Source organism: Scomber japonicus, chromosome 22 (assembly GCF_027409825.1).
Source record: "Scomber japonicus isolate fScoJap1 chromosome 22, fScoJap1.pri, whole genome shotgun sequence".
NCBI lineage: Eukaryota > Metazoa > Chordata > Actinopteri > Scombriformes > Scombridae > Scomber > Scomber japonicus.
In genome coordinates, this window is record NC_070599.1 from 4,752,344 (window position 1) to 4,770,260 (window position 17,917).

Below are 17,917 nucleotides of genomic sequence, written 5' to 3' on the forward strand. Positions count from 1 at the left end.
ATTTTACATTGTTCCTCATTCTGTATTTAACATTTGTTTCATACTCAGGGCTCCAGAAATCCTGTTGGGACTCCCATATACAGAGGCCATCGACATGTGGTCTCTGGGTGTTGTGATGGGCTACATAACACTCGGTGACTCACTCTTCCTGGGCTTCTTTGATTATGATACAGTAAGTCCTCTTTACATTCTTCATATAGGATCTACTTTTACATAACTCTATATTGCATGAAGCATTATATTTAGGGTGGTGTCTATTTATGTTCTGGAAGCATCTCTGACAGTTGTAAACTTCACTGCATATCTTGATGTGATTCTGTGTTTTGTCTCCAGGTGCAATGCATGGTGGAGCTCCTTGGTGTTCCTCCGGACCATCTCCTGTGTGCCGGGATGTATTCAAAAGAATATTTTATCCAAGACCCTGCCGGACACTGGAGGCTGAAGGTATGGAATAAAATTAGGGTCATATGTTTTGTAGTTGTGTATTACCATATCTGAACGGTATCACAAGACCACAAAGTCATCTCATCTTTAACATTCTTTTCTTTAGTTAAGATTGTATGTTCATGGTTTCTGAATGTCTTTCCTATTCTTTCAGACACGTGAGGAGTACTGGGACAATAAAATACTTTCCTACGGCCGCAAGTTGTATCATTATTGCAGCCTGGACGAAGTGGAACATGTAAGTGTTTAAGTAGATGATACTGTAGCTGCTGAAGAGAGAATTTTGATTGATCACAAAGCTGATTTGATTGCTGTTGAATTTTCTCTTTGTTTCCTACATTAGTTGGACCTGGAGAACATGAAGACAGTGGATGCTGAAGAAAAGAAGGCGTGCATTGACCTGCTGAAGGGAATGCTTCAGCTTGATGGGAATTTGAGGATAACCCCCAATGAAGTCCTCACTCATCCCTTCATCACATGGAGCACCCAACAGTATACCTCATGGTAAGTATTTGACTCGTTATATTACTGCTTTGCATACAAACTATCAGACAATATAAGAGTATGGCAAGGTAATTTAGCTCTATTAGATTGACAGGTACATACATTCTTCACACTTTTGCTTTTGGTCAAATTTAAGGCTAATACTGAGATTATGTATTCAGTTTCAGTTGGTGATAATTACTTCTGAATATAACATATAACATATAACTTTTCTTTTGCCAGTCATGAAAGTTTGAAGTACAGCAGCATCCAGAGAACAGAACCAGGGACCAGCAAGACACTTGAACCTGGAACCATCCAGGACTTGGAACCAGGGTCTAGTGAGACAACTGAACCTGGAACCATCCAGGACTTGGAACCAGGGACCAGTGAGACAACTGAACCTGGAACCATACCGGAAATGGAGCCAGAAACCACCCAGGCAACTGCACCACCTGAATGTTGCTTCCTCTTGGAAGAAGACAGCGGACAGCAGAGTGAGAGTTGGTAAGATAATTTCTTCAGACTCATCAGTTATCAGAGGAGACAAATGGATAAGCTACATACAGGGTGATAGAAATGGAGATAAATGAGTAGTGGTCAAATTTAAGGCTAAAATTGACATCAAATGAGAGATTATTTATCCAGTTTCAGTTGGTGATGATTATTTCTGAATACAACCATGTTTGACTTTTCTTTTGACAGTCATGAAACGTTTAAGTTCAGCACCAACCAGGACACTGAAACAGGAAGCAGCCAGACTGATAAAGATAGAGACGTTCCACCAACAATACCTCTAGATGTTTTCTCGGGCTGGTCTGCATCACCCAAATTCTGCCTGCGCTGGGATGAGGACAGTGGACATCAGAGTGAGACATGGTAAGATGAGGAGACAGATATATACAGAATAAATTAGGCCACCATTAGAGCAGATTAGAAAGCATTGTGTACATCATGATACATCAGGAATAATATTTAACTGTGTGTGTGTTTTTAGCCCGTCCTCCAGGAGACAACGTGAGCTCCCTCTCCCTCCCTTTGTCCCAGAGCGGAGAAAGAAGAATTGCTTCAGGCGCCTCTGTTCATTAATGAAGAGAACGTTCTGCTGCTGCATCAACAGAGTGGACATCTACGAGGGCTGAACGGTAGTATCGGGCAGTACGGTGGCTCAGTGGTTAGCACTGTGACCTCACAGAGAGTTCCTGGGTTCTAGTGGTACTTCCTGTGTAGAGTTTGCATGTTCTCCCTGTGTCTGCGTGGGTTTACTCCAGGTGCTCTGGTTTCCTCCCACAGTCCCAAAAACATCCAGATTAGGTTGATTGGAGACTTTTAATTGACACTAAATTGGATTTTGGACATACTATGTAATATAATAGTTTGTAAATAAAAAAATATATATTCCTCACATGTAGAACTGAGTAACTGACTGAGACTTCCGGTAGTCTCAGTTTGTACCTCTCATTCATAATCATTACATTTGAAGTATCTTTTCACCTGAAACATAAATCCCTGGTGATGCTCTAATAAGACAAATGGTCTTCAACAACATTCACAATTCTGAAGATATTTGGTCATAAACATAAAGTATTAGACCAATTCTTTTGAGCCACACTGCTAGCATGGTCTAAAATGTACCGGATCACTTCACTATTTGATGGATCTATGTTATATATTCATAGGTCGATGATGTTTTCTTGTGTCCATGTGGTTTAGTCAAATTTAAAAGGGTTAAAATTTGAAAATAAACCTATAAATAACATAAAATTTCAGCTTTTAATGTAGGTGGGTTAAATATTTTCTTTTGTGGTTACACCATTTGACATTTTCAGGAGCATTCAGTCTTACTTCTGCAAATGACATGAAACCAACAAAAATACTAAATGTACATTTTAACAAACCTTGCTTATAAAACTATTTTTAAAACTATTTTTGAATTTCTCATTTTGCCATCCCTTATTTGTTACTGACAGACTTTAAGTCTCCATCCGAATGTAGTTTGATTTGACAATATCAAATTTAGTGATGTACTTTTCAATGTGGGTTCCAAATATCTGTCACATGACATGCAGTTACTGTCTTTTCTTGTGTTAAACACTGTTGACTTTTCTGCTGTGTAAAGCACCACCTCGACTTCTGCACTCTTACCTTCCACTCCCTCCTGCACTGACACTACAGTAAATATGGTGTTCAGTTATTAAAATTTAAGCTGCACAGGCAGAGCTATCCTAACTTTTACTGCCTGGTGTGAGTCAAGCTCCTACAATTCCCATACTGCAACTAGACTTGTAAACAACCATGTGTTTCAAGCACCACACCCCCTTCCTTTTTATTGCAGGTCGTTTTAAAGGCCTCAACCCTGAGCTTAAACAACCCGAATGACATAATCAGGGTTATTTTCTTCGACTAGAACCACAGAAGACATTATACAACTGTTTTCACAGGCTGAATAAGACTCTTTATGATCAGTAAACTGATCATCATGTGGAGCAACCCTTTAGTTATGACAGAAGATAAACCAAAGTGTCTGCATGAGTCTCTATTAGCCCCTAAAGAAGATGTCTTACTCTGCCATGCGACACAGATAGCTTTTACAACACTTTCATGTCTTCTCTGACTTTGAAACGGTATATTACACGTATGACCTGCATGTAATGATACGCATTTATTTATGTTTGGAGCTGCACTGCAGACTAATTACAGTAGTGGGTGTTTTATCAGTGCACTCTCCTTGTTAACCACCCATGTCGCCTTCTTAATCCTTTTTGACTAATGGCCCGACATGATTGACCGCCTGCTGTTTTAATGCGGACTCCAGAAGTAACTGTATCTTCTCAAGACCTGCAGTCACCAGGCTGTCTCACTAAAATAGTTGGCTAAATATATCCTGTTTGGGAGGCTGGGTTTACAGTATTTCAGCTCCAGTCAACGTTTGGAGCAACAACTGAGGTTCTCATACTGTTTGAACGAGGAGACAGTTGGAATTTTGCCACACTTATGACCTGAAAACTTGTCTCAAAGGCAAATATAGAAATTAAACCAGTTTGGACAAACTCTTTTGCAAGACTTGGTAACAGGCTTGCAATTTAAGGTTTAATTTCTTTGTATGAATCAGGCAATATATATATATACCAGTTCCTAGAGGTGCAGTGGAAGAAAATAAGACCAGAATTGAGTTACAGCTATGTCAGTCAGCTATGGTCATGGTTCGCACAAATCTTAAGTTTTAGTCATTAGTTTTCTGTTGGAGCTGCTATGTGGACTGTGTGGATATGTGTCAGAGTATTAGCATCCATCATCCTGCTGTCTTTGACCAGCTAGATTGGAATTTGACATTGAAATGACAGCAAGGTTATGTTTACTCTGCAAAACCATGACTGGCCATTCACATTATGTATTTAGAGTTGCAGGGCTGGTTTAACCTGTTTCGGGGGCCCTGGGGCAAAAATTAGTCTGTGGGCCCCTGCCATGTGTAATTTATTATTGGCTTCAGGTTTGCTGTGTCATTCGATAAAACACATATTGGCTGTGTCTGAAATCACTCCCTGACTACTCCCTGTATAATAAACACTACATAGTTCACTCTGTAGTGAGCAGCAAATTAAGATGTCAGACACTAACTAATCATTATCATTTGGTATCATCATCATCATCTGTAGAATCATACAAATAATGATTATAAAGACTGAATATTATAAGCAACTAAATATGTAAATAAATCTAATTACTAATGAATACTTAATGATAAAAGTTGAATACTCCTGAATATAGCAACGACAGACAGAAAATTCAAGTTATCTTTAAGCATTTCAGATATCTTTACTTCAAATTATTATTATTATTATTATTATTTTATTTTTTTCCCACTGAATGAATGAGTATGGAGTTCAACTTCCATTTTCATTATTCATCTAGTGATCAGACTCTTCTGACACATATGGATGTAATTAAGTGATTATCATATGAAAATGTACAAAAACTTCATAATCAGGCAAAATAGATTTTTAGTGTTTATCCACCTATCCACACACTTGTCCCAGCACAGAACACCTCCATCACAGTGATCCTCCAAACCATCATGAAGTAGGTTATGCTATTTACCACCAGTAAATAATAATAACACCATTCTGACTCAGGCAGCATCACCACATCACATGCTGTACATATCAGATTTATGCAAGTGCCTCAAATAGACATTTAAATATCAACTTCAACATGTTTTTTTCTGTGTGTTTATATTGTAGTTTTAAAACTGATCTGGGTCACATGCTGGATGAGGTAGTGTGGCTCCAGATACCTGAATTGCAGACATGTGATTCAAATAGGTCAGGTGCATTAATGTAAACAATCAGTCAGAGCTATATCTGTAAGAAGAGTGACTAAAATGGTTCCGAATGAAGCTGTAGAAGTTGTAGTAAGTTGATTTAAAGTATTAACAATTGTAGTATTGACAGTGATTGGTAAGAACAAACCAAAATAGCCAACATGAACATGATTTTTACCTTCAATCTGAATAAAAGTAAAGTAAAACTTAACTTTTTCTAAATCATCTCTGCAGGCACACTATCATCAGAAATGCTGACTTGACAGAAAGAGACCTACAGTAGGACTCAATGCTGCGGACCTTAACTGAAGCACCTAATACTTATCTTGCCTAATTCTTTCAGCATTACTATTAGCACAGGATATGGACTGGATACTAAAATAGACAGGTCATTGTATCACACTTGTATCACAGCCTTTGACACAAGTAGAGCAGAGTTTCACCCAGTTAAGCTCAGGGTCATCTCTGGTTTCCCCCTGCTCAGTATCTACTATGTTACACTGCTGGCAAAGGGTGAAGGGCATATTTTGTTGCCTACCAACAGCAGACATCACAGCCCCTCTCATAGCCTGGTGGTGAGTTCAGGGTCCATGCCAGCCAACCATCAGCATGCTAAGTTATTCATTCCAATTAGACTTTGCCCCCGGATGCTGGCTGACTTCTACAGTACTACTTCTGTTCCTACAGTTATGTCTCAGCCTGTTGAGACTCATGCCCGTTATCACTCATTTTATTTTTAGACATTTTTTAAAAGGCAGCAGATAGCATAGTTTTTATCTTTGGGAAAACATGACACAACTGTTTATAATGATTGTAGTTAAAGCTGCACTTATTAATATTCTATAGCCTCACTGTTCTTATCGCATTGGCCTTGTTTCCAGCTGCAGCAGCTGTGAAGCTCTAATAAACCCACTGACCACTACCTGCCCAACAGCAGACAGGCACAGTTAGTGACTAGCTGGTGAACATAGTGGAGCATTTAGCAGCTAAAGAGACACATATTTTACTCAGGAGATGGAGGAGACCAAAACAGAGCTAAAATAAAGTAAATATTGGACTTACATTCATCAAATGGATTTCTAATGAATTCTAATGTTGCTCTGAGTCTGCTAGACATAAGCAAGTGTTTGCTAGGACAATGACAAAATACAATGTAGTGTCCACAGACTGTTTTGCTGCCCCCATGTGGCCAAGATGAAAACAACAACAACAACAGAAAACAATCACTGCATCTTTAATGTGTTCCTGGATTGGAGTTGTTTCAGGGTCTTGGAATGCAGCTACAGTATCTTGTTTGATATAACCACACACAGTTGCCAAAATTAGATCTATTTAAACCTCACAGAGAGGCGCTTTGAAATCCTTTGGTGTCATGTGACTCATGTAAATACTTTAATTCTCCCTTAAGGAGCTGATTGCTTACTTACCAACTTATCATTATGGCTAGACCACTTCTCAAACAATCACAGCTTTTAGCTTGTGTAATTGACCTGTATTCAAATATTTGGACCTGCCATTAATTTTAGGCTTGAATAAGAAAAGTACTTTCGTTTCTCTTTCTCTTAAAACTATCTCTATGATTTACTATAAACTTACTAAAGAATGTATTGAAAAGCCCCCTCTGGAAATTATTTCAGTGAGACATTAATGGAGAACCACATTTTTAATATAAAACCTAAAAACCTACTATACCAATACATTCATTCTGAACTCCATCCATAGAGCTTACACTACACTCAGTGAAAGGTTGCAGATGTAATTACAACCCAGCTAAATCTGTCATCTTCGTAATTCTAACTCTCCAGAAACAGTACTTGTTATGTTTTAGGAGTGTACAGTGGTCCACAGCTTTTGGAGTCATGATAATAATGTCAGCAAATCTTGTGAAAATTGTGTGTAATCTTGTATCTATAAAGATAATTCTGATATTAGTCAAAACCAATTAAAAAACAAACCAAATTATTATTCCTGATACATAAAGTGGAGTTTGATGGGATCACATAATTCCAAGCATCCTTCTGTTGAACCAAAGCAACGTCCCAATCAGCCAGAATAGCAGGTATTCCACCCCATTAAAACTGTATAATCCAGGAATTCAGCTACAAAAAAATGAGCTGTCCATGGTGCTAAAAATTCCCATTGAAAGCAGGCCTTTCTTGTATTTTTTAAATTCTCGTCATTCCTAGACACTGAGATTTAACAAAGCTTGTCCAAGTCAACAGAAATTCTTCATGACATCCCAGAGTAGCTAAGGATACCAAACATGTCATCCTTTCTCTACACAGTTAAGGAAATATGTATAAAATAATACACAAGGCATCTTTTCTACTTCATAGAATGGAGCAAATCTAGGCTGCATTAGTTTCCCTAATGGGGGGAGCCTGGACACCGAAGCTCTTGTCCCCCAAACTTTTTACTTTTTACTCTGATTGGATAACACTGCTGTCAGGGGGAAACCTTGTAACTCTATATTTTGTTAGGACATACTAGGTAGGCTGACAGTGACCTCCATTATCAACATTGAGAGAATGGGTCAAGCACTGTGTTGTATTTCTGTAGAGCCGCTGAGCACTTGTCCAGATTGTCCCTATGTTTGATCCAGCCATGGTGCAAACATTAAGAAATACTATTTTGGGTTTGAATACTTCACTCACTGGTTAAAAAAACTGTTGGAGAGGAGGCTAGAAGAGTTAGAGCAAGCAGATTGGAACAAGAAGAGTAAAATGAATACACTGTAGTTTCGTTCTTGTTCAGTTCCCATCAGATACATCAGCTGTTAGAAACTCTGCAGTCCCTTCACGCCTGACGTTTATCAGACATTTGTTAGTAAGTACATGCAGTTCCAAGGGACATGGTGCACTCCACTGGGTTTTAATATCCAAGTCAGTTTTCTTGTCATGGCTAGTGTCAAATCAGCTGTATATTGTCATCTGTATCTCTGGAGGGGCTTTGTCAAAATCTGAGACAATGACTCCAGTGACCTGCTAGCTTGGGCTGAGATGTCAAAGATACCCTGTGGAGTCTTTTTGGCTGTAGAGTTTTTGACCTCTAGCAGCTCTTACGGGTCACTGTTTTTGTTTGTTTTGCACATGGCCGTGCACAAATGCAAGGTGACATGACACGCTGTCCTGCCAATGGTTTCACACTATTCCAATGATCTGAAGGAGGCTACAACACCCTCAGAGATGCAGTGATACACCAACAAAGGAGATACAATACAATAAAGATAGATGTAAACAAACTAGCCCACAGTGTTTTTAGAGTTAGAGTCAGGTTGTTGCTGCCTCAATTTTGAACATTCTGTTTTTAATCAGTGCCTTAAAAGTCTCCTAACTCTATGGAAACACAATCTTAAATTATTGGACTGCACCTTTAAATGTTATCAGTCATTATAGTGCAGCCGGTATCTCTACCAGTCACTTATCCATATGCTACGGACTCAAATGAGCCCCCTCTCCAAACTACCATGGGAAATTACACTTTGCCACTTATTCCCTCCATGGAGAAAATAACAACAGACTGAATCATGACCTACATATGTTTTGGACCCCAAGGCATCTGTCCAATGCCCCTGGTAGTCTCAGACCCCTAGACTGGCCTCCACTGTCACAGACTAACCCCTTGAGAGCTTCTGCAGTTAAACATGGCTCACTATTCATGAGTGTGTGTTGTTGCTGAGTCGTTGTCACTTGGGTGTTTATCTGCCGGGCTGCGTGCGCCTGAGCTGTTACGAAACCCTGCAAACATTCCCTCCTGTCTAACATAGCAGCAGTTTTCACATTTTGTCACGGTGCCTATATTTGAGCTGGACATATATATTTTTAAAAAGAGCTGCTGAGACGTCTGTCCGAGCAGAAATGTTATCTGTTCAGGCAGAAACGGCGAAGTCAGTCTGTTTGTCTGCCAGCACAGTGTCCTAAATACACATATATCACATGCCATTCAGTCTGCACTTGATGAGGTTTGTTGTCATGGAAACAAATCTGATATTGCTTGTGTATGTGCATAGTTACATAGATAATACCTGGGAATGTTAACATGTTTTACTCTTAAAATTCAGTCTAATGGGAATGTGTGATCAATTAATTAGAATTAATAAAATTAATAAGTTAAATACACATCTTATAACACATACAAGAGTATATAGTTAATAGTTTAATGTGACATAATTCTGCCATAATTATAGAGCTATAATTATAAATCTATAATCATGTGATATGAGAACATTGGTAAGTTAAAATACACATTTCTCATGGTTCAGTAGCATGATGCTTCACATTAGTCATACTTTATTTTTATGCTTTATTGCAAAAGTGCACAAGTTACATTTCTGAGTGATTACACTGCACACTTTCTGGAATATGTGTATATATTTTTTCTTTGACGAATATCAAAGATATTCTTTGACGATCATATCACATCATATTTAAAGGAAAGCAGAGTAATGTAAAGGTATTGCCAAAAGAAGAAGACAGTTACACATACACGGTCACCCATAAAGTTGGAATAATTTAGTTTTCAGACACATTCCTCTTTTTATTTTCTCTTTGTACATATCACTAATCACCTTTGACCAGGTATAATGAGGTTGATCAATACAATTTTGAGAATATATACACTTTATCTATCAAGAATAAATCACATTATCACAATCATTTCATGGAAAAAGGTAAAAAATATTTTATTCAAACTTTATGGGCAACCATGTAAAAAGTCGTTCAAGTCGATACTTTATCCTAATAATTTTATCCTCCAAAGATTTACTCATCCTCTCTGATATTCAGCTTGTTCATTTCTAGATCTGTAAGTAGTTGGAGTAGCTTTATTGTTAATAGTTTCAGAGCTGTAACTCTGGTGCTCCTGCATGGATATGGGTCGATTTGAGTTAGTTCATGTGGTGTTGTACCTAAAGGAATCAAGTTTGATTCAACTGCTTGTTTAATTCGAAATATTGAATTAGAAAGGATGTGTGTTTTTCATTTTTCTCATCTTATCCAACAGTATAAAGGAAGGAAGGAACCAGGCAGAGTTTGTAAATGTTAATAAATAAAGCATTCATTTTGAATGACATTTCAATAATCTCATTTAATTGGTTCATTGTTCAGGGGAGTCCTCTCAACGACCCCTATTGGTCCGTGAACCTCAGCTTGAGAATCATGTGGCCCAGACAGTAGTTAGTAATGTCTCTGGTCCTTTTTAGATACTCGGTTTTAGGCTTCATGTCGCGCTGAACTGGAATGTCAGGAGCGCTCCGTGCCATCCACGCTGACTGAGCTTTACTCGCAGCACCATCACTGCCTAAAAGACTAAGGAAATCCTGGGGAACCTCATCTCTACTGTGTCTTTGCCAGACACCAAATGTAAGCTTAACCCCGCTGGTTCAGCTATGAAGACTGATCAGAGCTGCGAGGAGACGCCGATGATTCTCCGGGAGGTCGAGGATCTGCTCCAGAAATCGGCGCACGAAAACGAGGATGCCACGGAGGAGCAAGACGAGGGAAACCACGTGTGTGAAGCCAAAAAACCAGCAGTGGACTCTGGCTTTGATGACAGAAACCTAATGTCTGTCCTCATTGACAGCAGTGACGCCGGAGTTCTGCGCGTAATGGAGCGAAATCACGATCTGGTGATTGAAAAAGACACTGAAACTGCTAGAAAAGATAATATCAGAGATGGGGAATGTGCAGAAGATGTCCAGAAGGGTCAGTGTGATCCCTTCTCTTCATCAAGTCCTCGCTGTTTTAAAACAGAGGACTGCAAATCAGGAAACGCCGACGAAAGCAAGTGCGCCATGACGCAACTTGAGATCTTCAAAGACAACAAAAGCACGCAAAGTAATGGAGATTTACACTGTGGTGATAATCAGCTGTGCTGTAGAAGTGATTCTGATGATTATGAGGAAGATGATGATGTAAGTTTGGTGCTTTCTGACGACAGCGATCCGTGCGTAACGGAGGATGAGTCCCATTACATTACCACACACGAGATCCAACTCTCAGAGCTGTCTGACCATGAGGGAGACCTCGTGGTGGGCTCCTCGGCCAGCTGGGACATTGAGGATGGTAACCAGGTGTACTCTTTTGTCGATTATGCGTCTTTTGACGGTGATGTAGTGGTGGTGGGGGAGAGAGAGGACGGCCGTGTGCCTCGTTCTGAGAGCGCAGCAGCAGCAGCAGTAGTCAGCACTCTGCTTGAAAATGATCTGTGCGAGGCGGCCAAGTTCGCCAGCTCAGATGAGAGTGTGTCAAAGCCCCAGCAGAGCAGTGGCAACAGTGCCGGACAGATCCAGCTGTCAATCAGAACCACTTCTCGAGCTATAAATGGCCCTAGCAACATCCAAGAAAAGGAAAACATTCTTTATCATGCCGGGCGCTCCGGAGACATGAGCCGATATGTGTTTAGGGGAGTTGATGGAAAGGCAGAGACGTTGTGTGACAGGGCAAAGTGTTTCATAGCCGCGCCCGGACGTTTACATTTTGGCGGCAAATTGAGGGGAAAAGAGGTCACAGGGTATTCCAGCGGTGCGTCCAGCGCCGTCAGCGAGCTGGATGACGCTGACAAGGAGGTGCGCAACCTGACAGCCAAAACCTTCAAGAGCCTGGCTTATCCTTACTTTGATGCCATTAATTTCAGCACCTCCAGTGAGTCATCTGCATCAGAGCATGGGCTAGGGATAAACAGGTGGTCCACGTTTGTCGACCTAAAATATGGCAACATGAATGTATCAAAAGGACTGGACCAAAGTGTTGTTTCCCACCAAAATTCAACGGCCTCATTTGAAATAGCCAAAAATATAGACAATAGAGGTTATAAGGGCATTGTACTGGCAAACACTAAACCGCCCACCAGCAAGATCTTCACTCTGAATGGGAATCCCCACAGCGCATCGTCTTCTACAAAGAAAATTGAGCTGATGGGCAAATTTGGAGAGGGCCACAGTGGGGTGATTAGACTCACAGAGACTTTGAATTTTCGTTGCAATGTCAATTCGGGAATGTCTGAGGGAGAAAGGCGCACTAACTTTGCACAAAACGCTGCAGGATCACGTTCCACAGATGAAGTTACAAACACTTTGCCAGGCGTCCAGAGAAGAGAGGCCAGCAAGCCGCCTTCGAAAACCATGGAAGACACACACAAGAAAGCCATATTCGCTTCAAGCGTGATCCAAAATGTGATTTCTAAGAAGATGCAGTTCGAGCAGGAGCGAAAGATGGAAAGAGGGGAGATAAGTGAGTCGCATCAGGTGCAGTCCCCGTGCTTTACGCACCAGGACAGCAGCGACAGTCACAGGGGGAAGGGAGGCAGAGAGCTGCACAGACAGAGCTCCAAGTTTTCCGAGAGCAGCTCAGACTACGCCATAATGTGCGTGGATGAATTAGGAGACTTTGTGGACAGCGGCTCATGTGATACTAAGAGCGACTCTCGGAGACAAGACGCGATCGCTGTCGCACCAGAAACTAATTTAGATCCGACGAATGAAGCTGGAATCGATACTAAAAAAGGCGCATTGGAAGCGTCCAAAAGCACGTTGTTTCGCAGCCAAAATAGCGCATTCAGATGCTGGAAGGAAGGGGAGCTAGAGTTTCAAAAGGATCATAAAAACGATAAAACTCCCGAGGAGAAGCCACCTTCAACTACCGACAGAGAGGCCGAGTGGAATCAGAACGCAGCGGGCAATAGCAAACTGACTAAAATGTCACATTTGTTTGTGCCAAATATCCAACTGCTGTCAAGTGACGGAGAAGCCGGACAGCAGCTGCCGAGCAGGATTTATTCTCCATGTGGAGATGGAGGAGGGATTAAACTACGCTCCGACAACACTTTATACATTGCAGACTCCAGGAATGTCACTACATCTAAATCTCCGGAAATTAAAATTAATTTAAGGAGCGTGAGAGACAATAAAAAGGAGCCTTTTGGCGTTTCCAAGCTGCGTGCTCCTAATATAGGTTGTAACGCTGTCAGCCTGATCAAAACAGATGACTTCAAATGCCAAGCGCTGGCTGCAGCTTTGAAGGGTGAGTCCTCGGATAAAGTCCCGCATTTTATGGTTAGAGACATTAGAGATAATAAAGGAAAGCTGCAGACGCCTATACACCAAGTGAGAGACGTGCGTAAATTGGTTAAAAGTTCCTATCACTTTGTTTCTTTGGATAACAACGAAAATAAATCCAGCATCGCCTCTTCTGACACATATCCAGAGCAAAAGAAGCAAATGTCATATAGAAACCCTGCTTCTGTTTCTCCTATAGTGATCAAATGTCAGTCTGTTAATACAAACAGTAACGGAAAACAATCTGGAAATCTTGACTCGTCTAAACATGAGCCGTTTGATATAGATAGATCGTCTCCAGAGGGCGCTAAAACTGCTCCACTGCAAAGGCCAGCAGGGAGAACACCCATAAGTAATTCAAATAATTCCACAGAGGGAGGCATTGGATTGAGAAGTGAAAGCAAAACAGCTTCAAAGAGACAGGAAAAAATACCACAGATAGCAGATATCATCACAGATAAGAAGCCTGAGTCAAAGATGGCAAATCAAGGCGCTTTGGAAAAACTTCAGGCTGCTGTGAAAACTATGGAGCAGCTCTATGTGTTTGAAAGAAATGAATGGAAAAGGAAGAATCAGCCACAGCCCCTGATAGACAGCCATGTGCTCTCACTGATTACCAGTGAGGAGATTGGAGGCCCCGAGGAGGAAGGGCCAATAGGGTTCAATATGGACAAGACAGTCAGAAGAGATTCGTATCCCCACACAGACATGATACCACCAGCTGTGGCAGCATCTCCCATGTCCCCCATCACTGACAGCCTGCTGAGGAGAGAGGAAAAAGATCTGAACAAGGCCTTTCAGGCATCTAGTGGCCGTGATGAAAGGCTGGTTGCTAAGTCCATGCAAGCTGCTAGTACCACAGGGAGTAAGAACATGTTCAGCCTCAGTTCCAGCCTAAAAGCATCTGCAACTGTCAATGCAAAGACACCCCAGCCAAATACCATCACCCAAACACCTTATAGCACCAAAAGCTTTGTCCCAAAGTCTCCCAAATTGCCAGTGTCCTTAAAAATCAGCCAGTCGAAGCTGAGTGGAAACGAAGGAGCTGATTTGAAGGAAGTGGAGAGAGCTGCACTGGAGTCCTTGAGGGCCTCGGCTGACAATGAGAATTACCTAACCATTCCGGTTAAGACTTCTGCCAGCAGCAGCAAACAGGCCTCATCTGCTGATAAAACATCAGTATATACATTCAACACCCAGTCAAACCCAACCACTCCTCCCGGATATATAGGTTCTGGTACCAGGGGCCAGGAAGACCACAACCAGTCCCCTAAGCGTGCCAGCATTGTTATGGAGACACGCTCACCAGAGATGCCTTCTGCCAGCATCTACCACTCCCTGCCAATGGGTATGTCCACCAATCAGCCACAGGTGTACTGCTTCTCCCCAGCAATCACCCCTGCTCCCACCCTGGACCCCTATCAGAACACCCAGAGGAAAATGCTCCTGGATCCCACCACAGGAAACTACTATCTGGTGGACACCCCTGTTCAGCCAGCTACCAAGCGTCTCTTTGACCCTGAAACAGGCCAGTATGTGGATGTGCCCATGCCCCAGCCTCCTATGACCCCTGTTCCCATGCAGATTTCACCTTTGGCCCTCAATCCTGGGGCATACGGACACACGTACATGATGTATCCAGGCTTTATGCCAACACCAACCGTGATCCCAACCAGGACGCTGGTGCAGTCACAGATGTCGGTGGCATCAGAGTTGGACTGTGGGGACAAGGTCCCATCACAGCAACCTGAGGGCATGTACATGGAAACCCCTTTCTACATGGCCACAGGGAAATCTCCATACCCAGGATCCGGGACTCAACAGCAGGCCACCACCACCACCACCAGGCCGCTGCAGGGTTTCTCCACCATCAAGCAGCCTGTCATCAGCATCACCTCACAGCAAGGGCCCCGGATCATCGCCCCACCTTCGTTTGATGGAACCACCATGAGCTTTGTTGTGGAGCACAGATGAACAGCTGCTAACCTGGATAGGTGAGTAATTCTTACTTTTCACCTGGTTTGTGTATGTCAGATTTATGTGGATCTAATGATGATGATGCATTTTGTGATTTCAAAACATATAGAAGAGTATTAAAAGCATAGAACAACTTATACTTTTACTACAGAACTATCACAGTGAACTCTTTCATTTTAATGCTGAAATTAACTAAGCACATGCTCTTTTTCGTTTCATAATGTCATGCTACAAATGTGTTTACAGTGGACTCATATTCATGTATTAAATTAGGCAGTAGTAGCCTACAGGTTATAGAAGTGAGCTTTTGGCCTGAGGGTTGTTCATTCAATCCCCAGACTGGCAGGATATATATGGGTGGGGAAAGTGAAAAAGCAGTGCTTGCCCCTCCCTTATTAGCACCACTGAAATGTCCTTGAACAAAGTCCTTAACCCCAAACCTGTCCAATGCAGCTGCTTGGTGGTTGTGTAGTTGTACTGGGCAACTATCAGAAGTGAATGTATATAACTGTGTGAATGTGATCAGGGCATTCTTGCAAAAGAGAGGCTTCCTTTAAGTTTCCATAAATATATAAATAAATAATTCAGCAGCAGTTCCCAGCCTTTAAACCTCTCTCTTAAACTTGAAACTTGAAACTGCGATTTGTTTTTTCCGAAGTCCAGACTGATTTGACAAAAAAAAAGTTTTTTTCATTTTCTCAATTTTTTCAATCAGCAAAACCTTAGCACAGAGATAACAATCTTTAAGGCAATGTTACTATTTATTTAGATACATTTCAATTGTTTCATAAAAAAGCACCAACATTTGTCTCTATATCGAAACCATCTAAATATTCCTTGAGTTAGTTTCTGCAATAGGAAAAGTAAACAATACATTTTACTGATGCTTCATGAGCAACTGTAATACAAGAACAGTATGACTGTTGCTATTATTTATAGTAAACAGCATTGGTACTGTTGCTGATAATGGAGCTACTATTGCTGCTACTGCCAATATACCATCACTGCTGCTTTTGCTACAAGTATTACTAATGTTGTTGTAGAAATACTACTACTACTACTACCACTACTGTTAATAGCACTTCTTCTAGTAATGCTGCTACTTCAGATATGTCTTGTATCACTATGTACCTATGATCATGGACTTTACACCATTAAAATGTAGAATCAACAAGATGAGAAGATGAGTTTTGTTCTGTTACGAAACAAAGTGGCCCTATTTTGTAGAGGCTAGTCTAGTTTTAAGTTGCTTATTATTAGCTATTATTAGCTTCTATTGTTCTCACAATCACATGCTCCATATTCTGAAATAATGCTGCGTTTAATCGAACTGCCTTAAGCTAACTAACACAGTTGTAGGCTTACTCGTAGGTGTCTGCTTCTCTGGGCTCATAATGAAGCTTCCCTTTTTAGTCTGCTGCGCACACTGTTCTTACCCGGAACTTACATTTAGTAGGGTACATTCAAAATACCAAGAAGGCATTAGGTGGGGGTGGGGGGTTATCAGGGACTCGAGCACATTTTTGACTTGGAGCTCCTTCACCACCCCCCCACCCCCCTCACTACTGGTCCTTTAACTATGGTTCTACTAGTACTTCTGAACTACTGCTAGCACTAATTCTTAAACTGTTGCTGCTTCTGTTGTTTTTCATGATTAGAACTAATCAACTAGAACAACAACTTTTTTCCAATGTGGTAGTATACAAGATTTTTTTGTAATTCTAGTGGTTCAAAGTTTGAATGTGAAAGTTACAAAGGCCCAAAGTTCAGACTTAAATACATAAATTAATAAAATTAATAATCATAATCATAATCATAATAAATAACACTGATAACAAAACAAAAAACAGTAATAACAATAACAAAACCATGAAATATCCCAATACTGTTCTAAAAATCATTAAAGCTCAATTATAAAGAAATGGTCTTTCATCATGCCTATTTTCACACAAAAGGTAATTTTTATGCAATTTCAGCAGTTTTAAAACATTAAGTGAAACAGTTTTAAAATGTTATTTTTCAAACGTCACTTTTTATTTCACAATGCTTTTCCCTCACTGCCAAAATAAAGTATTCAAAACAACAGAAATATTACGATACAAAACAAATATTCATAATATTCATTACATAAATACAGACCAAATTAACACAATATAAGACTTTGTGATTATGAGACAGATCTGTTATTGTGAAAAGAGCATTGTGAAATAAAATATAATATAACCTCTTTTTTTAAAGAAGCAAGCTAAAATAATCTTTTATAATAACAACATGAGTTTTATAAATTATTATATTATTGTTTTTGTAATATTTATATATGTTTTATTTTATTATCTGTATTTGCGCTTGTGATTCTTTACATCATGATGTCTTATTTCTTTATATTATTTTGAACGGGATGGATGGTTGGCACTCTATCTGACAAGTGAACATCCACCATTAAGGAACCTTAGTATTTACCAATACAGACTATTTACTCATTTTCTAGTATCAGGTGAATTGGATGATGGCATAAAGAATTGCAATTTGGATTCAATAGCAAAAGTAAGAGACACAATGTGATTATAAAGTCTGCAACTGATCACCTCAGCAGGTGCTAGCACTCACAACTTAGTTTGTGATATTACAGCAGAGATGGA

The 17,917-nt window shown here is 40.5% G+C and overlaps 1 protein-coding gene across 1 annotated transcript; it reads left to right on the forward strand.

Moving 5' to 3' along the window:
- Window positions 1-10,634: 10,634 nt before the first annotated feature.
- c22h4orf54 (chromosome 22 C4orf54 homolog) lies at window positions 10,635-15,275 on the forward strand. Its single transcript, XM_053343921.1, has one exon. It carries the CDS (start codon window positions 10,635-10,637, stop codon window positions 15,273-15,275), a length of 4,641 nt encoding a protein of 1,546 aa, XP_053199896.1.
- Window positions 15,276-17,917: the final 2,642 nt, after the last annotated feature.

Bases quoted from the DNA above. Each gene is read 5' to 3' on its own strand.
- c22h4orf54 (XM_053343921.1), top strand. From the start codon at position 10,635: ATGAAGACTGATCAGAGCTGCGAGGAGACGCCGATGATTCTCCGGGAG.